General features: G+C 40.9%; 7 protein-coding genes across 8 annotated transcripts; 3 read left to right on the top strand and 4 right to left on the bottom strand.

The window, feature by feature from the left end:
* Positions 1-1,347: 1,347 nt before the first annotated feature.
* Positions 1,348-2,135, top strand: LOC137782544 (gamma-crystallin M3-like). The gene is made up of 3 exons (XM_068571902.1): positions 1,348-1,377; positions 1,496-1,747; positions 1,860-2,135. Exons 1-3 carry the CDS (start codon positions 1,348-1,350, stop codon positions 2,133-2,135), a joined length of 558 nt encoding a protein of 185 aa, XP_068428003.1.
* Positions 2,136-3,608: 1,473 nt separating this feature from the next.
* Positions 3,609-4,471, top strand: LOC137782545 (gamma-crystallin M3-like). The gene is made up of 3 exons (XM_068571903.1): positions 3,609-3,620; positions 3,866-4,108; positions 4,196-4,471. Exons 1-3 carry the CDS (start codon positions 3,609-3,611, stop codon positions 4,469-4,471), a joined length of 531 nt encoding a protein of 176 aa, XP_068428004.1.
* Positions 4,472-6,988: 2,517 nt separating this feature from the next.
* Positions 6,989-7,731, top strand: LOC137782620 (gamma-crystallin M3-like). Its single transcript, XM_068572053.1, has 3 exons — positions 6,989-7,003; positions 7,096-7,335; positions 7,453-7,731. Exons 1-3 carry the CDS (start codon positions 6,989-6,991, stop codon positions 7,729-7,731), a joined length of 534 nt encoding a protein of 177 aa, XP_068428154.1.
* A 2,916-nt stretch (positions 7,732-10,647) lies between these two features.
* Positions 10,648-11,401, bottom strand: LOC137782684 (gamma-crystallin M1-like). The gene is made up of 3 exons (XM_068572211.1): positions 11,393-11,401; positions 11,014-11,265; positions 10,648-10,923 (listed from the first exon to the last, which is right to left on the bottom strand). Exons 1-3 carry the CDS (start codon positions 11,399-11,401, stop codon positions 10,648-10,650), a joined length of 537 nt encoding a protein of 178 aa, XP_068428312.1.
* Positions 11,402-13,971: 2,570 nt separating this feature from the next.
* Positions 13,972-14,816, bottom strand: LOC137782683 (gamma-crystallin M2-like). 2 transcript variants are annotated; one of them, XM_068572209.1, is made up of 3 exons: positions 14,808-14,816; positions 14,393-14,635; positions 13,972-14,265 (listed from the first exon to the last, which is right to left on the bottom strand). In XM_068572209.1, exons 1-3 carry the CDS (start codon positions 14,814-14,816, stop codon positions 13,972-13,974), a joined length of 546 nt encoding a protein of 181 aa, XP_068428310.1. The 2 variants fall into 2 exon arrangements, with proteins under 2 accessions (XP_068428310.1, XP_068428311.1); XM_068572210.1 differs by having other exon boundaries at positions 13,972-14,244.
* Positions 14,817-16,753: 1,937 nt separating this feature from the next.
* Positions 16,754-17,622, bottom strand: LOC137782726 (gamma-crystallin M2-like). The gene is made up of 3 exons (XM_068572297.1): positions 17,611-17,622; positions 17,236-17,478; positions 16,754-17,029 (listed from the first exon to the last, which is right to left on the bottom strand). Exons 1-3 carry the CDS (start codon positions 17,617-17,619, stop codon positions 16,754-16,756), a joined length of 528 nt encoding a protein of 175 aa, XP_068428398.1. The 5' UTR covers positions 17,620-17,622.
* Positions 17,623-18,426: 804 nt separating this feature from the next.
* On the bottom strand, positions 18,427-19,900 carry LOC137782725 (gamma-crystallin M2-like). The gene is made up of 3 exons (XM_068572296.1): positions 19,892-19,900; positions 19,408-19,650; positions 18,427-18,699 (listed from the first exon to the last, which is right to left on the bottom strand). The coding sequence occupies exons 1-3, from the start codon at positions 19,898-19,900 to the stop codon at positions 18,427-18,429; spliced, it is 525 nt and encodes a 174-aa protein (XP_068428397.1).
* Between the last annotated feature and the right edge of the window lie 765 nt (positions 19,901-20,665).

Genomic DNA, 20,665 nt, shown 5'->3' with positions numbered 1-20,665 from the left:
TACAAAACCAAACTTAAACTCGAGACCAACTTGTTATAGTTTCGTATTAACTTTTAAGGAAAAATTCAGCTGACGCGCATCTCTTTATCAAATTGTGTGACGAGGACATGAAAACCAAAGCTAAATGTATGGTTACCAACAATAAAACAGATTCTGGACATGGAAAAAATACCTTTAAAACAGAGACCACACAAAAAATGAAATGAAATACGGCAGGACTCAATAAAACAAAATTTCACTTTAATCCAGCCCGACCTTGGAATAAATAGGTACTCCTCTCCCATCCCTATCCAAATACCCTCTTTCCTACTCCACAACACACCTTCTGTGTTTGGGTCCATCATCTGCTACCTGTACTCTCAACTCAACCATGTGACCTGACCATAATGGACCCAGGAGAACAATTATTTGGTCAGGAACTTTATGTGGTGAGTTATACCCTTTTCTGTCTCCAAAATGGCCGCCGTGAGTGGGGAAAGAGAAGAAGCCTCGTCATAGGCATGCTGGGAGGTTTCCTTTATTTGCACTTCTGCGTCCTGGTCTGTTAGCTTTGCCTGCTTTCCAGTCTGCTAACTTCCAGTCGTATGGCGACCAGCCGTCCTTTTGGCTCTTTCAGCAACCAGCCATACATACTAACACCCAGAGCAGTTCTTCCCCTACGACCTGCACTCCCAGCTGCAAGAAGCACATTTATTAATTAGCCAAATGACCTAATAATGGGTGTTGCTGATAAATGCCTGTAGATAAATGTGTCATACCCTGAGTGAACATCTATACAGCGTATGAAACAGAGGAGGTGGTATATCACTCTTAACTATGCTATGCTTGTCGGTTTTCACCACGACGACTCCCGAGAACCACTTTGGTAAAATACAGCCAATCACTGAGTTCAAAATTTAAGTTTCGTACACCGTAAGCTAAAGACGACTTTACCTTTACCTGCAATTTAGGTCAGTTCACCTAGATTTTGGTTAATTGTTCAATGGTTTCAGCAATTATGATGGTGGTGTTCTGTTTAAAAGTGACGCTTTCCCCTCCTATGTGTTGTGGAACCTGTCGAACTCGGTACTGTGACTGTGACACACTTCACGGGGTACAAAGATCCTTTGTCATGCCCGTCGCTGTTTTCTATGTAACCTGGTCAAAAGGGTGACATTTTCTAAAGTCATGTGACTGTGCAACGCAGTAACACAGGCCTCTGCAGTGCTCTATAGCATGTTGCTGGGTCAGGGGATTAAACAATGGGGGGCCACTGACTCTGTGGGGTTTGATCGGCTATAAAAGCAAGAGTTAAACCCAACAGGACAGCAGTAGCAACAGCAGCAGCTCAACAAGTACTGTACAAGTATGACCACCACTGACATGAGCATGGGCAAGGTAAGCACCAGGACTGTTTCAATGTGCAACAGAACAAACATTAGACTTCCTAAATCAAATAATCTCCATGCTTTTACTGACAACCCAACATGTATACTAATGCATCCCTTGTTTTCAGATCACCTTCTACGAGGAGAGGAACTTCCAGGGTCGCTCCTATGAGTGCATGAGCGACTGCTCCGACATGACCTCCTACCTGAGCAGGTGCCAGTCCTGCAGGGTGGAGAGCGGCTGCTTCATGGTCTACGACCGCACCAACTACATGGGCAACCAGTACTTCATGAGGAGGGGCGAGTACGCCGACTACCAGAACATGATGGGCATGAGCGGTGGTATGAGCAGCATCAAGTCTTGCCGTATGATCCCCATGGTAGGTTCAAAGCACCATCCGTCACACTATGTTTCTACTTTGGGTGACAACCCCAACAAAGCTTGATATTAAGATATTTATGTTTTCATTCTCTCCACACACACAAAAACAGCACAGGGGACAGTTCAGGATGAAGATCTACGAGAGGGAGAACTTCGGTGGTCAGAGCCACGAGCTGATGGACGACTGTGACAACATCATGGACCGTTACCGCATGAACGACTGCCAGTCCTGCCACGTGATGGACGGCCACTGGCTGATGTACGAGCAGCCCCAGTACAGAGGCAGGATGATGTACATGAGGCCCGGAGAGTACAGGAGCTTCAGGGACATGGGCATGAGCGGCATGAGGTTCATGAGCATGAGGCGCATCACTGACATGTGCTAGGCATTTTCATTTTCGAAATAAAAATGTGAAAGACGAAAACCAACAACATGAGATTGTGACTTATTCTTCTCCAGTTTTTACAAATGTTTACCGATGTGAATCCATATATAAAGAGGTACCCAAAACAAGCACATTCACAACTTTCCATAAAGTCATTTTTTATTTTAATATTCATGGAAAAATATGATGGAGAAATGGAGAAATAAATGATGGTTGACCAAATACATTGTAAAAACATACATCAACAGATAAACATCAAAGAGTAAATAAATACATTTAATATTTGTTTTAGCAAATCAAAATTAAGTAAATTTAAATACAATTTGAGAAGCATTTTAATTATTATTACAAACAGGTTATGAAGCTGTACATATACATATGAATAATTTGATTTATGTATTTACGTATGAGATACAAAAATGTGTGAGATTCTGACCGATGTGACCTTGTTTTTGAGGTATTTATGAGGTTTTCAGCCCTGGAACAGCTTGAGTAAAGCTATGTTCAATGTTTATTATCTATTATCAATATTGTATTATTTTAATTTAATTCATTTCACCAGATCAGAAGTCTCATTGTGACTAGAATCTCATTTCAAGACAGACGTGGTGGAGAAGTCTCCATAAAAAATAATAAATACAACAAAAACAACAGTTTACATGATATAAAGAGTACAAACAATATCCAGTGAAGAGTCTCTCAATAAAATGAAATACAAACAATACATTTCAATGTACAGTATAATTCACTATCTCCTAGGTGTCCGTCTTTGTATTGATGTATAAATATGATACTCCATTCTACACTCAAAGTACTCCACCATGTAATAGACAAAGTATATATTGCAATTGTATTTGCAAATGATGCAAATCAACTACTGTAAATATGTAAATAGCTGATGACAACATTCAACATGTTAGTTGTGTATGAATCATTTCAAATCTAAAACAAGCTGATAAGATATTATAAAAACAAATAATGAAGGTTGCCATAAGTCAAACACGTATTTGCTGCATCATTTTAATGCACACATTTCAAAATAGCCCCAGCACCTTTGTATGAGGATCACTGACGTTCAAGGTTACATTATTTATTATGTTTTTTTGTGTCTGTCCAGTCTAAACAACCGTAGTAACAGAATAAATCCACACTAAACCTTAAAGATGTTTCAGACTTTGAATCTTTTTTTTCCCCCACAGTATGTCACATCTAAAAAAATCGCAATAGTCAAAGTAATCACAAATTGAACCGACAGATACAGAAGCCATTTGATCTAGAATGATAGAGCCTGTGCGAGGATGCATAACAACCCTTTCCCATCAGCATTCACAAACAGAGGGTCTAACGTTGCATGGTGCTGACTCGGGACATCGAAACAATGGTGCCATTGATTGTTTGGATGCCACAGTAGGTATAAAAAAGGCTTCAATCCAGGATAGGATTGCTATAGCATCAGTCAATCTACCAGCCACCATGCACGGCAAGGTGAGTGGATCGTGGACATACTGCTAGAACTGTTAGCTCTTGTAATGTTTTTCTTTATTGGTTTAGTCTTTGCTTTGCTGTATTTATGTTTTAGAGAGTTGTGCAAAGAAAGCCCTCGTTTTTGACACCGTTACCTCGTTAGATCATTTGTTCCATAACGATAGCTGTTTTGCATCCGGGTGGATGTTGGTACCCGTCCATCCCCCAATGTGTGACACTGCATCTTCGCTCTTGTTGGATTCTAGATCATCTTTTACGAGGACAAGAACTTCCAGGGTCGCTCCTATGAGACCAGCAGCGACTGCGCTGACATGGCCTCCCACCTGAGCAGGTGCCACTCCTGCAAGGTGGAGAGCGGCTGCTTCATGGTGTACGACCGCCCCAACTACATGGGCAACCAGTACTTCATGAGGAGGGGCGAGTACTCCGACTACCAGCGCATGATGGGTTTCGGCGACTGCATCAGGTCCTGCCGTAACATCCCCATGGTATGACGATCAAGAAATACCGCAAACCTCTTTTAACTTGATGTTTCCTTGAAAGCGACTAAACCCATACGTGTTTATTCCTCACAGCACAAGGGGTCCTACAAAGTGAGGCTCTACGAGAGGGAGAACTTCGGCGGTCAGATGAACGAGCTGAACGACGACTGCGACAACATCATGGACCGTTACCGCATGAACGACTGCCAGTCCTGCAACGTGATGGAGGGCCACTGGCTGATGTACGAGCAGCCCCATTACAGAGGCAAGATGATGTACATGAGGCCCGGAGAGTACAAGAGCTTCAGGGACATGGGATACGACGGGATGAGATTCAGCTCCATCAGACGCATCACTGACTCCTGTTAACTTCACATGTTGATGTTTTGGAACGAAACTCAAAAATAAAAGTAAAAATCCAAATTCAACACGGCGAACGTCGTCTTCATTGTGGTTCATTTCTTTCATTCGATTCAATTGTGTGTACTGCGTAATTTTAATGCAATATTTTAATAGAAAAATATCAATTTGTTCTGGGATCCTCAACCATTTAAATGTCATTTCATCACCTAAAGAAGTTCCTGTAAATTCTATAAATATCCTTCATCATATATAATGTTTATCAGATGATATAAAGGGAAATGCCTTTATTCCTCTTCTGTAAATTGAAGTTATTGTATAGGTACCAAGAAATGCATTAAAAAAAATATTACTCATTATAAATTCGCACTAAAAGATTAGTAAAAAAAAAAGGTTTTACTGATTCTGCAGTTACAGATTAAAAACATATTTTAAAGAGTAGCTTTGACTATAATAGGTCAGGTTAGAGGTTATTTATCACGGAAAACATCACATACTGTGTGCCGATATTACCGGTAATACTATTAATAACCATGAGTGGTGTGCAGCGCATATTCAAAGTAAAAGACAAATTTCCCAAAGGCACAATGAAGTATATCATATTATTAACTGTCACCTCGTCAATGAGTGGTTTGAGCATTTAAATAATCTCTCAGCCCTTTTTCTGTCAGTGTTCCTTCGTGTTTTTCGTTTTTCTCTTCGGAGGTAGAGATACGTGTAGCCACGTAACTCAATGTCGAGCACCGAAGTTATTTCAATTTCAACCCGTCACATTCGCACGCCGCCGCTTTGTCGGACCCGTTGGCGTCGCATTGTTACGCACGCGTGGTTGACGTTGTGAATTTTAAACAAAATAGCTTAGGTTTATGAAACAAAACCAACGGGGGTAATTTTGGTCCCTTCTAAACAACTCAAACCACACTTTGGGACAAGAACACCGGTCTCCTGATTGAAAGTCCTGTGTTTGTGTGACCCGTCCGCCCTGGGTGGAGTCTTTAGATTATGTCGTCACGCATCAGTGTTAAAAAGCCCGGCGCGTCTCCTGCAGATGCTAAAAAAGATGCCTGGTGAGTCGGTATCAGACGATGAGGGGCTTAATAAAACGCCGGTGCTTCATGCTCAAGAAATGGTCCTCAGTTTCTCTCTCTCTCGCTCTCTTCCTCTCTCTCTCTATCTCAAAATCATCATCTACTCTCTCTTTCTCTCCCTTACTGCATTGCATTGCAACCACAGCTGATTTACAATCGCCAGATTCAATCATTGTGTTGTTAATTGCCTCCATTTTAAATAATAAGCCGCTATATATCTCGTGAGCTCTCCTTCTTTGTCACTGAGCCTGAGCTGTGACAGTAACAATGAAACACGAATTACTACATTCTTGCCTTTAAACCTGTTTTAGTTCATTTTAGTAAATAACTAAAGCCTCTCCTCTCTTTGTCGACACAGGAATGTGTATTTGTTTGCATATGAGTGAGGGTAAATTTTCTAATAGTTTGTTTGTAAAGAGATAACGCTTGAAATTAATTTATATATATATAAGTTGAAGGTGTGAGTAAATTGTGATTATTATTATTGTTATAAAAAAACTGAATGAGAAATTGTGCGTGAATAATTGTATTCCAGATTTTTATGTATTAACTATATTTGAATGAAACATGCATACATCTGTAAATGATTTGAAGATTGTGTTTTAACAATAAATAAATGAATATTGCTGCATATTGTTCAAACTATGAAATTCATTGCCATCAATCACTTGTCGGATTTAAATAGACTTATTTATTATTATGTATTATTTATTATTATGAAGTAATGTTATTGTGGTAGATTAGATAGAACAAATAAAATGAATTTGAAAAGCAGCAGGCAAAGTTAAACACATAACTTAAATACATAACGTGTATCACATAAACACAAAAAAAACAAAAACAAAGCATCAACATCTATTTGAACTACAAGATACTTTCATTTAGAAATATTATTTAAAAAAACAACATATTTCCTAGTGGATTGCAGTGACTGTATATTGTTTAAACTCAAAAATCATACAAATGTTTCATGTGGCTCTAATGTTCATGTTTTTTTAAGACATAAAAGTGTACATTAATCACATTTAATTTACAGTTTATTCACTGCCAACAATGCAAGGGGAGATGGGGGAATCCTCTGGTGTGTTTTATTGTTTTTTACCCATTAAAAACATATTTAATTAATGAGCCCTTCAAAGAAAGGTACAGTAAAAAATAAAAAAAAACACCTCCTCTGTTGTTCAGCAGCACGGACAATGCAACGGCGGGGCCTCCTCTCACAAATGCAACCACCGCAAATCACGATCTGTTGAAGGTCACTTTGAATTGAACTGTACATGTGGGGGGGGGGGGGGGGCTGCACCGAGCGCTGCTCTGTCAGGAATTTGAACAATGGGGTCATGTATCGTCTGGGCCGCGAGGTCAGGTATAAAAACACCGGGGGGACATCGAAAAAAACATGCAGTGCCTTTGAGCCAAAACAGTGACACCTGCAATCATGACCATGGGCAAGGTGTGCACAGCTTTAGATTTGTTTTTTAAAAAGTACTTTATAGAATCAGTGCACTGTTATGATTGTGGTTTCTTTTTTTTCCTCTTCTCCAGATCATCTTCTACGAGGACAGGAACTTCCAGGGTCGTTCCTATGAGACCAGCAGCGACTGCGCTGACATGTCCTCCCACCTGAGCAGGTGCCACTCCTGCAGGGTGGAGAGCGGCTGCTTCATGGTCTACGACCGCCCCAACTTCATGGGCAACCAGTACTTCGTCAGGAGGGGCGAGTACGCCGACTACCAGCGCATGGGCATGAGCGACTGCATCAAGTCGTGCCGCATGATCCCCATGGTACTGTATGATTTTTACTCGTTAGATTACGTTGTGACCTAATTACGTTACTTGAAGGGGGGATTTCAGTGACTTCAAGTTCACGTGGAGTACCTTCGTGTTCCCTTCAATTTACAGCACAGGGGACAGTTCAGGATGAAGATCTACGAGAGGGAGAACTTCGGCGGTCAGAGCCACGAGCTGATGGACGACTGCGACAACATGATGGACCGTTACCGCATGAACGACTGCCAGTCCTGCCACGTGATGGACGGCCACTGGCTGATGTACGAGCAGCCCCAGTACAGAGGCAGGCAGATGTACCTGAGGCCCGGAGAGTACAGGAGCTTCAGGGACATGGGCATGAGCGGCATGAAGTTCATGAGCATGAAGCGCATCATGGACTCTTGTTATTAGAGTGCAGATGTATAGAAGCGAGATTTTCAAATAAAATCCAGTGATTCTCTTTTAAATGAAGTCTTCCGTTCCTTTTTTACGTGATCTGAAACTCAAACAACAAAGGACAACCTCACCGCACGGTGACGAGGTTTACACACATTGGAAAACTGTACACTAGAATAATATGTATGTCAAAGCTTATAGGGTCTTTACTTTGCACTCCAGATGGCAGCACTTTACCATTTTAAAGTTATTGGGTGAAGCAAAACCATGATGCAATTATTCAATATCGAGTAGATGATGTTTTATATATTAAATGATACGTACACAGATAAATACATACACTGATGCTGCTTTTAGGGGTCGTTCGGTTTCATCCTTTATCATTTACTTCAGGAGTAAATTACACTCATATGTTAATATAATCAATAATAGATACAGTAGGAATTTGATTTCAAAAGGTAAATGTTAGCGAGGGGAATTCATTTAGATCAAATACACCAGTATGTATCATTGATAATTGCCCCCTGAATGGTACACAGTTGTTTCTCTTTGTAGTAAATTAAAAACATGTATTGTGATGATGGATTAATAAACATACAAAAATAAAAAATGCAATTAGTTGAACACACACATAGTTTAAGAAAATTGAAGTCTTGCATTTGCAAAAGTAAAAACAAGTAAGTTAACCTTTTTTTATACTTTTGATTCTCAACAAAAGACTATCATTTTCCTTTTAATCACATTGTGTTCTTAACTATAACAATTCATCATTTAATAAGACGGATCACGTACCTTATTGTACTCATACAGTACAGCTTTCTCATCGTTAAATGTACTTAAATTAAAACTTGTTTTTTCACATCACTGCAAAATGTATTTATTCTGAATGAATGAATAGCAACAGAATAAATAGCTGAGCAATATCTGAATATTTTATATAAATATGTCCTTTTGGTTCTTTTCACTGGGTGACATCATACATTAGATTATGTGCTGCACACAGTAATTCCTGATTTACACATGTATGTTGTTAAGAGACAAAACATTTCCAGCTTTTTCTTCACAACTAAATAATAAACACTTTTGACGAGTAAGATCCAGATTTTCAAAAAGGCTGACCGTTCAAAACAATTGATTTGCATAACGTGGTTTTATTCTAAGAGAAAGTACAAGAGCTACCTACGCTCGCCCAGCCGAGTTACATTGTTGCACACAATGGGGAAAGGTGCGCCATTTTTGTTTCGCTCGTAGTCTTTTTGTCATTCATTAAAGTTTATTTTATAGAACAATGAACATTTTGTGGAAGTCAGTAGGCTATACATTGAATGACAGAGCAAGCAATGTAGTTGTTAAGCGACAAATATTGAAAGCTACGTGGTTTGGCGAGCAGCAAGTAAGAAAATCTACGAGCTAGATGAATCCAACAAACTCAGGATTTTCACCCACGAGACCTCTGTCGGTGTCTTTTGTGAAAGTAAAAGTAAAAATTGACTTCCTAATTATTTGGTAACGGTGTTAGGTTTGTTTCATATGCAACAGTAAGAAAATATGTTAAACACAGCTGTTCTTTTTGTATGCTAGTTATGTTTAAACGTTATGTTCTTACATCGTGATTTTTAACACCAACTCCTTTGATTTTTTTTCTAACCTAATTTTGTATTTTTGTTGCACAAACCTAACCAAACCAGCCATTTTACAAGGATGCAAGCAAGTATGAAACCTTTCCTGCTGAGTGTTGCTTATACATGGACATTGTCATTATCACAAAGTAAAGCAACTTGCTGGAAACCGTAACTCAAATTAGCTAACTTGATTGATGATCCAGTGAAAAACAGCAGCTAGTAGCAGTAACATTTAACCAGACTACACACATTTACCTCTACAGGTAGTGAGAAATGAGCTGTGTATATTCCAAACTATCAATGAGCTGCGTGGGTTAAGAGCACAGCAGCCACATCACACGTTAGCATATTGTATGTTATGCTAACGCTGTGCTCTTAACACCCGCAGCAACTGTATAGTTTCCTCATTATATACCAAATCCTAAATATTTTGGAGCAAATAAAGAATATATCAGGTATTAGTCAAATGAAATAAACAGCTAATAATAAACAGTGGTACCTCACTACCTGAAAACACAGGATTCTGACCAGCTCGCTAGAAGCTAACAACTAATATTCCTCACTAAGCTAACGTTTAGGTTTCTTTTTTGAGATGAGAAAATTACAAAACCTTATTTGTTATGTATCTCAGTTAACTATTTTCATCCCAACAACAATCAATAAATATAATCCTTTCTTCACTTATTGCGCGACACCAGAGTGCTCCACAAGCAGCTAGCTTAACAGCCGTAAGTGCTAACAATAGCCATGTTCGTTGTTTGCGTTTGTGATGAAAATTTGAAAGGATTGGCTTTGGTGCAAGGCCTGAAGGGACGGGCTGTCGATGTTTCTAACTTAGTGGCTTTCTCACTTCACTTTTGTAGACGTAGCAATACTGAGTTGGGTTTTTAGGTAATCGTGCTAGTGACAAACGAAGTTGCATATTTAGCCAAGTGTTGATGTCTTTGAAAAAAAACTTGATTCCTCTCATTTTTACGGCCATTATTGTATTTCATTACATATTTATTTGATTGTATTCATGTTTTAAAATGTTTAGTTTCTCCATATCTGTGAAATTTGATATTGTGTTCTATATTTTAGAGATTTTGTGTAGAGTAAAGACATTGTTTTGATGTAAACAAGCTTTTAAAAGGGTCAGAAAAACTTAAAAAGCAACTATCAATGTTCGCTCTAGAAATGTGGTGATGGGATTCAATAGGGTATTTCAACAGCTCAGGACAAACCAGTAAAAGGAAGCATGCTTGCTTGACAACAGAGCTACAGTATGAATTACACGTTGTTTTTATTTACTGAAGTCAAAGACAGAAGTCTAGCACATGTCAGTGATGCGCCTCATGCTCATGAACCTCATGCCGCTCATGCCCATGTCCCTGAAGCTCCTGTACTCTCCGGGCCTCATGTACATCATCCTGCCTCTGTACTGGGGCTGCTCGTACATCAGCCAGTGGCCGTCCATCACGTGGCAGGACTGGCAGTCGTTCATGCGGTAACGGTCCATGATGTTGTCGCAGTCCTCCATCAGCTCGTTCATCTGACCGCCGAAGTTCTCCCTCTCGTAGATCCTCATCCTGAACTGTCCTCTGTGCTGTAATACAATACAGTGAAGATGTAAATATGAGCACACATGTTTGGACTAGAAAAGGAAGTTTAAATGTGAAAAGGGTGTGTCTCGTACTTGGGGGATCATCCTGCAGGATCTGATGGAGTCGAACATCATTCCCATGCTCATCATGCGCTGCATATCTTGGTACTCGCCCCTCCTCATGAAGAACTGCTGACCCATGTAGTTGGGACGCTCGTAGACCATGAAGCAGCCGCTCTCCACCCTGCAGGAGTGGCACCTGCTCAGGTAGGAGGACATGTCGGTGCAGTCGCTCATGCACTCATAAGAGCGACCCTGGAAGTTCTTCTCCTCGTAAAAGATGATCTGAAATGGAGAGAAGGAGGGAAGATTGTGTGTAAGATGGTGTTCTTATCAGCATGTACCTTCAACTTTGATGTATTTTGCTGAGTAAAAAACACACTTGTGAAAACACAAGTAAACATCCCATTACCTTGCCCATGATGGTGGTTTAGGTGGTTCCCAGTTGATGGTTCAACTTGCTCTGCTAACTCCATGACTGCAGGGACTTTTTATACAAAACCCCAGGGACGTGCATGTGTTGTTATTCAAATGTCCAAAGCTGATGAACTAGCAGTATGACTTTTGCTGAACGGGGTCTATAAATGTGTCACAATAGATCTCCATCCATACATTTCTGGCAGCCGTTATCTCCATTGTCCATTATAAGCATGAGCTTTGTGTGTGTGTTTCATTCTAGGTCAGAAGGTTCTCCACATATGGTCAGATCACCACTGATGGAAAGAATGGACACCGGGCCACATCTGTGACGAACCAAATTTAATATACTGACATTGTATTTTTGCACAAAGTCTTCAAAGGCAATTTAACAATATGAGATGAGCGAAACTGCTATTTTGGAAGCCCATAACTAAACAAGACGCTGCAATCAAATCGCTCATATTGTAGTATGCACTTATCTAAACTGATGCAAAAACATTTTTATGAAAACACAAAACACATCACCTTAACGCAAACTCATCACAGTATACATCATCACATATATATATATATATATATATATATATATATATATATATATATATATATATATATATATATATATATAGTTTGAGATAATTATTCTTACAATTTTTTAATGCAAGACAATGCATTTCTGTGAATACCTTAAATGTATATGAATGTAGCGAATATTGTATTTCATGCACATTTTTCAATTTTTGCATTAAAAAAACGAAGTGGAAATGCATGAAATGTATATATTTTTTAAAGTTTGAAATACTGCAAAATGTTTTCACTGTTTGGCTGAGGTGAAAATGTTGGTGTATCAGTAAAAGCAAAATGGAGGCACACGAAATGATGACATGAACTGAAACACCGATATGTGTGAGGAGACTATGACCTTCCTCACATGGATACATGAAACACACATATCTCCACAATTTCATAATGTTTTCCATATTGATTTCTTTCGTTTGGGATGTCATTGCCGCTCTTGTAACTGATTAATCTTGTCGCACTCTCTTCTTCTGTGTTTAATGAGACGACTGCCGGGAGAATTAGCACCACCAACCATTTATTTCAATACAAACATTATTATAACACAAATGGATAATAATTTCCATTTATAATAAGTTTTTGTCAATTTTCTGGAAATTTCAAAATTGCAGCAAATTGTGATAGAAACTTCTCCAACAATTTGGTCTTTTGGACACTTAAAAGCGAGATTTAGCCGTTCAGTGGACATGCAACTCTCCAACCAAATGAGCTCGTGTATGTTAGCCTCACTGATAAAACACTCAAATGCAAGTATGGAACGATCGGGGGTACAGGCCCGAACTTTAACTGTAAGCCCCTGTGAACTCATTCCAACAAGGTTTTGTGAGTGTGAAGCCAGTGACGTGTCATGCAGCAACATCTTTAGTCGGGAGGTTGGGATCAGGAGGAGAAAAACCATAAACCAGCAGCTGTAAAGAAGTGGGTGGCAACAACATTTTCTGCAAGACAGAAAATATGGATGCTGTTTATCTTTAGGCAACCCTGGAAGTTTGCATTGGACTGGTTCTCTTCACCAAAAAAGGAATGGGATGTTTCCATTGGATTTTGGATTATTGCAAGAAAATAAGCTCTTGCTGCAAACAAACGTGTATTCTACGAGATAATCTTCGCAGTTTGTTTTTTTCTTCCTGAGTTTTAGGACTCATTCCTGCAGCAAATCTCTGGATTAACAATCCTGTCTTTTGTTTGAAGGACAGGCCTTCTTTAATGTTGTAACTGTTCCTAAAAATACTCACACAGATTACTACAACTATAAACTCTTTCCCTTTTACTCTGTTTGTCTCCCTCCCTAACACACAAAGAGAGAGAGTTATGAGTTGAACTATAGTAAATAACTATTACTACAATTTAAAAACATGTATAAAGAGCACATAATGACTTCATAGTCTGGTTTCGCTTGATTTGGTATATTTACCACAAAAAAAGACAATTAAGATACAAGGAATAAAGTAAATAATACAAATATTGTAATTTTGAGGAATTTAATGTTATTCATGAATTTTATTTATTTATAAAGATTACCAATAAAGTATGGGGCATTTCAATGTGTGCTAATTATGTGAGAAATAGAATAGCATGTACTATTATGATATGATTTATAATGAATATTCTACAGAGTGAACATAAGTGAGTTTTTTTTAAATGTCCCAGAAGAAAAGATTTACCAAGTGTTGTCCACTTTGACGTGTAGTTTATTAACCTTTCGAACCGTCTGCAGTACAGTTATGACAGTTCACTCCTCTTGTCATAGCTGAGGAGTAAACACAGTTAAAAAAAGGAAAGAGTGTCCTCTTGTTCACAGTAATCACAAAGTAAGTACAACATCTGCAAACTACACAGTTAAAATCGCCTTCTTAAGGGAAAAGCCTACTTACTCTGACAACCACACTGCGACAAATCAATGAAAACACATTCACGAGGGGAGATTAAAAATTCAACATCTTTAATTAACAAAGTGTTTGATATTTACAAGCAAGGTTTTTTGCTCAATGGCTAAAATTCGGTGACCCTCTTGAAGGAGCCGACGATGGCGCAGGTGGCGCACCAGTCGCGGTACCTCCTGTACTCGCCCGGTCTCAGGAAGTACTGTCTGCCGCGGTAGTTGGGGTACTCATAGAAGATCCAGAAGCCGTTCATAACATTACTGGAGTAGACGTGGCGGTGATGGAAACGGTCGGACACGCAGGGACAGTCGTCCATGAACTCCATCATGTGGCCGCTGAAGTCGGGCTTCTCGTAGATGCGCAATCTGTAGGAGCCTCGGTACTGCGGGACCAAAGGAAAAGTCTAAAAAAAGACGACTAATCAAGCTCTCGATACGCGCCGAGAACTCTTTCAGGTGTTAAAGCACAAAAAATGCAATGCTGCATATTTTGGCGGGCAATTTTTTCAAATTTCTTTACTGTGTTCTCACCAGCGGTATCATCCTGCACGAGCGGATACAGCTGCTGAAGCCCATCCACCTCTGGTAGTCGGGGTACTCGCCCCTCCTCATGAAGTACTGGTGGCCCATGAAGTTGGGCCGCTCGTAGATCATGAAGCAGCCGCTCTCCACCTTGATGGAGTTGCAGCGGCTGAAGTACGAGTGAAGGTCCGTGCAGTCGTTGCTGCACTCATAGCTCCGACCCAGGAAGTTCTTGTCCTCGTAAAAGATAAGCTTGAGGGAAGATAACAAAAAAAAAAAGGGGGGTATTTTGAGCGGCGCGAGCTGCAGCGGGAACGACGGAAAGAATTCGGCCCAATGTTAAACACAGCGAGTGTAAACATAGAGCGAATTGAAATAGCTAACGTACACTGTGAGCAGAGAGGGGGGAAAAATCAGTACGTACCTTGCCCATGGTCTCCGTTGGAGAGATTCCCCATGTTTTCAGGGCTTTTTATACTACCTCTTGACAAACAAAGTATTGTTATTCAAATTCTCCCGGAGTCATAATTGAAGGCCACTGGCACATGTTTACCTTTTTTTGTTGGAGCGCAACATCGGGCCAGAAATATGGATTTGTGTTTTTGGGGGAAAAAAGAAGGAAAAAAAAGAAAGAAAGAAAGAAAAAAGGGTAAATAATTAACGGGTTTTGGTGTTTTTGACGTAGCACGGACAGAGGAAAAGACTAGTATGGTATCCACACGTCCAGTGGACAATGGCTGCAGAACAATATGGAACAGCCCTTTCGCATTAAATATGTTGCATAACAGAGCAGGAAGCTTTTCTCTCTCCCTGAGCAAGCCCGCCGTATGCAAATAAGTAGGTGTACGCCACGCTGCTGTCCCTGGACGTACGATTCCCATCGTTATAATGTGCTATAAACTTATCTTACCTCGTGTACTAATGCCACTCTTACACCCGATCCAGGTGTAACACAGCGTGTTTCTTCTGTTGTCTGACAGGTTTGACTTGATGGACTACAATTCCCTTCATGCATCACAGGTGCCCTTGACCCCCCCCCCCTCCTCTCTTTTAATATTATAATATAATATCACACTGTACAAATTATTTTTGATTCCAGATACAGCGATTAAATGACTTTGTGTTTTGTTTTTACGACATTTGTGTTGTCCATAAGTTGTTTATTTGTAGTTTAACTATGTGTAATTATTTCTTGACATCTATCATGAAAGATCATGGTAAATATTTGGTGGTATACAGAATTACACTGAATATATTTATAGAGATTACCATTTAGGATTTAAGGATTATCCTTGTAAAAAGGATAATAATCATTTAATTACCTTTATAACTGCAGAGACATGCACCTGTAATGTAGCAAGAACATCTTAAAATGTATGTTTGATTGTTTTCAAGTTTGTTGCTTATATTTAATATCAATGTTTAATATTATTCTAGTTGTAAAAAGTGACAGATACTTCAAGCAAAACACAAGCAACATTAATCTCTGGTGTGCAGAAATGACATTTTGTGGGAATTAATGTTTTTCTGCGAAACAATTTTTAGCTTTAAAACTAATTATTTCAGTCTATTTCTTAACATTGAGTCAACCGTAAAGTGAATCTGTATCATTCTCATAATGTGTATCTGTAATTACATGTTGTCATTTGACTTCCATCATTTCTATTTTTGGATTTGTTAAAACTATCTGAGTATTTTCTTTTTTATTGTTTTCATGCTGTGCATTCTCAAATATGCGCTTATACTATTTTGTGATAGATAGATAGATAGATAGATAGATAGATAGATAGATAGATAGATAGATAGATAGATAGATAGATAGATAGATACTTTATTAATCCCATAAGGGGACATTTTTTTGCCTGTTTCCTGCTTATCCAACCTGATCTTTTACTATTTATCTCGTTGCGTTTGTGACATCCAGCTCACATGTTCATGTTGGTTTCCTGCCTCACTCTCACTGTGTGCTGCTGCTCTTTTTTTATGCTGTTTTTGTGTGTAACACCAATCATATGGATCAAAGCTGCAAGTGTAGAGACCAGCTAATCCCACCGTGGGGGCACAGAGCGGGAGAGGGCATTGTTTGGTATTTTAGCCGAAGCATAGAGGAGATTAAACGACAACTAGGAGCTCTGGTGGATACATGGATGAGCTACACAGTAGTAGTTTGTCTCTACAGCTAAATGCTAATAAAGCTTTGTCCAAATGATGGATTAAAACGTCAGTTGCGAGGCAACGAAAACCACCGTTGAGAACTTTGCAGATACGGAAGAAGAAATAAAGCGTGAATGTTTAATGAAGCGGTTTATTGTGCAAACAGACAGTTAAACTCGGGGGTTTGGGAAAGATGCTTTGAAACCAAGCCGGACTTCAGTTCAGGTCGGAGATCCTTCTCAGGGAGCCGACCCTCGGGCTGACGGCGCCCCAGTCGCTGTACCTCCGGTACTCTCCAGGCCTCAGGTAGTACGCCTTGCCCTTGTAGTTGGGCTGCTCGTACATCAGCCAGTGGCCGTCCATCACGTTGCAGGAGTTGAAGTCGGACATGCTGAGGCGGTCCTGGACGTTCGGGCAGTCGTCCACCACCTCGTGCATCTGGCCGGACATGTCGGAGCGCTCGTACAGCCTCATCCGGTAGGATCCTCGGTGCTGGAGAACAGAAGAGGTCAACCTCACAATCGCACGTCTCACCGGTATGTTTTAGGAGCTTTCAAGTGCCTCACTAGTCGAGATACTTCACCACGGACTGAAAACCCAGCATTCAACCGCAAAAGAACGGACATAAAATCGATCTGCCGGTGGTTGTTCGGCACATCTTTGAAGAAAACTCTCAAAGCGAAGGCTCTCTGGCCTACCTGGGGGATCATACGGCAGGACCTGACGCAGTCGTTCATGCCAATCATGCGCTGGTTGTCGGAGTACTCGCCCCTCCTCAGGTAGTACTGGTTGCCCATGTAGTTGGGCCTCTCGTAGATCATGAAGCAGCCGCTCTCCACCCGGATGGAGTTGCATCTGTTGAAGTAGGAGTGGAGGTCGGCGCTGTCGCTGCTGCACTCATGAGAGCGCCCCTGGAAGTTTCTGTCCTCGTAAAATATGATCTGCAAAAAGATACACACTTATGAGATTCAGCACATAGCCGTGGACGTCTCGTCGAGCGGAGGCACGGGAAAACTCCAACAGAATTATCGAGTGAAAAATACAGGTGCGTGTCGGAAAGTCATCTTCTCTACCTTTCCCATGGTTATGTCGGCGTCGGACTGCATTCGCGGTCAGTGCTGTCCGTGAGCCAAGCCACCGTGCTTTATAAAAAAAAAAAAAAAAAAGAAAGAAAGAAAGGGCGGCTGTATGATTGCGCAGCACAAAGTATTGTCATTCAAATATGTCCCTTCACAGTGATGATGGATCAGGGCGGGTGAGGGGGTCGATAGGGAAAAATCTGTTTATGTATAGATGACTCTTGGTGTGTGATGACTTATTGTTCTTTCCTCCATGTTCATCACAATTTCCCCCCACACCCACCCCAGAAAAAGCCACTGTACAATGGACTGATGGACTGCACGGCATCAGCAAGATTGAATTGATATTTAATGGAGCCGACACATGATAATCTGAACAATCCATCAACAAAGTATTTTCTTTCTCTAATCTGGAACGGACATGCGCTGTAACACAATATCTGAGGTAGAATAAATGCTACTGAACTTGAAGGATTTATGTGTTTTTTTATATATATATAACTGAATGGACTATGAAGACTCCATTTTGCAATTGCTTTATTACGGTGGTGATTACAGGTCCAGAGAAACATTGTGTTGTTGCTGTTCGTGCTCTTGATGTGTGGTGAGTCCATCCCCAACATCGGGGGGGGGGGGAATCCACCGATTCTCATTCTGATTCATATTTCAAAAGCTTTTCAGGGTTTTATGTCTGAATCCGAGTAAAATACTACCAAAGAAACAGTCAAACTGAGCGTCACGTGCAGTGTTTTTTTTTTTACTGTCTACATTTCTAGAGTCTTGTGGGTTATCTGATCCTCCCAAAACAGATCAATAGTCCAGGATGCGCCTGATGGAGCCGACCCTGGCGCTCCGCCCGCCCCACTCGCTGAACCTCTTGTAGTCTCCGGGCCTGATCAGGTACATCGGGCCCCGGTAGTCCCTGTGCTCGTAGAAGAGCCAGTTGCCGTCGGTCACGTTGCACGAGAAGATGTCGTTCACGTGGAAGCGGTCCATGACGCTGGGACAGTCGTCCGCCAGGTCCATCATCTGACCCCCGAACTCCAGCCGCTGGTACAGGCGCATGTTGAACGACCCGGGCATCTGGTTTTAAATGAGAGAGAGAGAGGAATTGTTAGAAACAGAAACAATAAACGTTGTGCTATTTACAATGTAGCTGGAGCGTTGACATACAATAAGAATATAAGAATATACATAAAGACCTTAACACGCAGTAGCAATAATTATCGGATGTTGTCTTTGCACGATACAATGAGAAGTCTCATGAATAATCCAATAGATCAACCCAGATTTGAGCATAAGAGCTTTTGATCCGCCATTTTGGTCCAGACTGACACAGGTGAACAACTATGAATTGTGTTCATAGACTTCTATACAACCAGAGGAGTCTCCACCTGGTGGCTAGTTGAGAGAATGCAGCTTTAACACATGAAGCATAGACTTCTATACAACCAAAGGAGTCGCCCCCTGGTGGTCAGGAGAGAGAATGCAGCTTTAAAACATGAAGCATAGACTTCTATACAACCAGAGGAGTCGCCCCCTGGTGGTCAGGAGAGAGAATGCAGCTTTAACACATAAAGCATAGACTTCTATACAACCAGAGGAGTCGCCCCCTGGTGGTCAGGAGAGAGAATGCAGCTTTAACACATGAAGCATAGACTTCTATACAACCAGAGGAGTCGCCCCCTGGTGGTCAGGAGAGAGAATGCAGCTTTAACACATGAAGCATAGACTTCTATACAACCAGAGGAGTCGCCCCCTGGTGGTCAGTTCCCAGAAACAGGAGCTCACCACTTGGATGAGGCGACAGGAGCAGACAGAGTCGTTGGCAGCCATCCACTGGTGGTAGTGGGAGTACTCCCCTCTCCTCAGGCAGTACTGGTTCCCAGTGTAGTTGGCCTTCTCGTAGATCATGAAGCAGCCGCTCTCCACCCGGATGGAGTTGCAGCGTTTGAGGAGACACGTCAGGTCCGCAGAGTCGTTGCTGCACTCAATGAAATGCCCGGAGAAGTTCTTGTCCTCGTAGAAGATAATCTAGACGTGGAAAGTAAAGGAATTTACTTTTTTTTTCTGTGAGTAGTTGACAACGCTTCTGGGTACACACACCCACTTTTTACTCTTCATAATAAAACACAACAAAGCAGTAAAGCTCAAGAGTTCAAAAGAAAAGCCCCGGTGGCCTTTGTTTTCCTTCACAATAAAAGCATTTCCCGTCCCACAGCAACATAACCAGTGCTCTGTGGTCCCCTCCGCTGCCCTCCTGGGAGCTGTTTACCTTCCCCATGTAGTCCTGTTGACCCGCCATGTATGTGCCCCCCTGTGTGCTCCATCCAGCGCTCTGAAGACTCCCACCTGTCACATATATAGTGCGAGCGAAATGCAGACTCTGCAGGTGCCATTCATATTGTAATAGCCAGGAATCTTTGGCGTTTGTGCCGCAGTGTCACCCCGATGAGACGTTTAGGAGTCGTGTTTGCTCAGGTGAGCGCTGACAGGTGCTTACAGGTTGATCTGGGTTGGATTTTTTGTTTCCTTTGTCGTGACTGAATGTGGTTGAATTGCTTTTGTGCCACCCGTGAAGTTAGATGCTCTTTTATTTTCTTTATGCTTTCATTAAAGCTGCTCATGGTTGGATGATTTCTGGCAGCGCTGGAGTTCTTGACGGATTGATGGAGGTTCATTTCCTTCATTTCCTTTCACCTCTTGCGCTGCAAGCAAAGACATTCATCAACTTTATTACCCGAACTATTTCCAAAGTTTAGATTTACCTCACAGTGTTGATGTCAGACTACACCACTTTGTTCTCTTAAGAGTAAGAATATAATTTTCTCAGATTACAATAATATTCAAATCTCCTCTCTATGTTGTTGATAAAGTCTTTAACAGCAAACATACTATTAATAATTCATTTGTAAGATGTGTTTGAAGATGATGCTATCACAAAGTGTACTTCTTACATTAGCTTCATTAGCTAACTTGTCTCTTGTGTCAACAGCGTGCTAGTTTGATCTTGTCTCATTATAGATTTAAACTCTGTAACACTGCCCTC

Source organism: Clinocottus analis, unplaced genomic scaffold (assembly GCF_023055335.1).
Source record: "Clinocottus analis isolate CAN_PGR_092001 unplaced genomic scaffold, fCliAna1.0.p SCAF_12, whole genome shotgun sequence".
NCBI classification, from domain to species: domain Eukaryota; kingdom Metazoa; phylum Chordata; class Actinopteri; order Perciformes; family Cottidae; genus Clinocottus; species Clinocottus analis.
Note: the sequence above shows the minus strand (reverse complement) of the source record. Positions and strands in the feature narration are given on the sequence as shown.

Bases quoted from the DNA above. Each gene is read 5' to 3' on its own strand.
- LOC137782684 (XM_068572211.1), bottom strand. The intron at 10,924-11,013 runs GTACGAGACACA...ATTGTATTACAG, and splicing joins CCTGCAGGATGATCCCCCAA to CACAGAGGACAGTTCAGGAT.
- LOC137782545 (XM_068571903.1), top strand. The intron at 4,109-4,195 runs GTATGACGATCA...TATTCCTCACAG, and splicing joins CCTGCCGTAACATCCCCATG to CACAAGGGGTCCTACAAAGT.
- LOC137782544 (XM_068571902.1), top strand. From the start codon at position 1,348: ATGACCACCACTGACATGAGCATGGGCAAG. The intron at 1,378-1,495 runs GTAAGCACCAGG...CCTTGTTTTCAG, and splicing joins CTGACATGAGCATGGGCAAG to ATCACCTTCTACGAGGAGAG. The intron at 1,748-1,859 runs GTAGGTTCAAAG...ACACAAAAACAG, and splicing joins CTTGCCGTATGATCCCCATG to CACAGGGGACAGTTCAGGAT.
- LOC137782683 (XM_068572209.1), bottom strand. The intron at 14,266-14,392 runs GTGAGAACACAG...GTCTTTTTTTAG, and splicing joins CGTGCAGGATGATACCGCTG to ACTTTTCCTTTGGTCCCGCA.
- LOC137782620 (XM_068572053.1), top strand. The intron at 7,336-7,452 runs GTACTGTATGAT...TTCAATTTACAG, and splicing joins CGTGCCGCATGATCCCCATG to CACAGGGGACAGTTCAGGAT.
- LOC137782726 (XM_068572297.1), bottom strand. The intron at 17,030-17,235 runs GTAGGCCAGAGA...TCTGTTCTCCAG, and splicing joins CCTGCCGTATGATCCCCCAG to CACCGAGGATCCTACCGGAT.
- LOC137782725 (XM_068572296.1), bottom strand. The intron at 18,700-19,407 runs GTGAGCTCCTGT...ATTTAAAACCAG, and splicing joins CCTGTCGCCTCATCCAAGTG to ATGCCCGGGTCGTTCAACAT.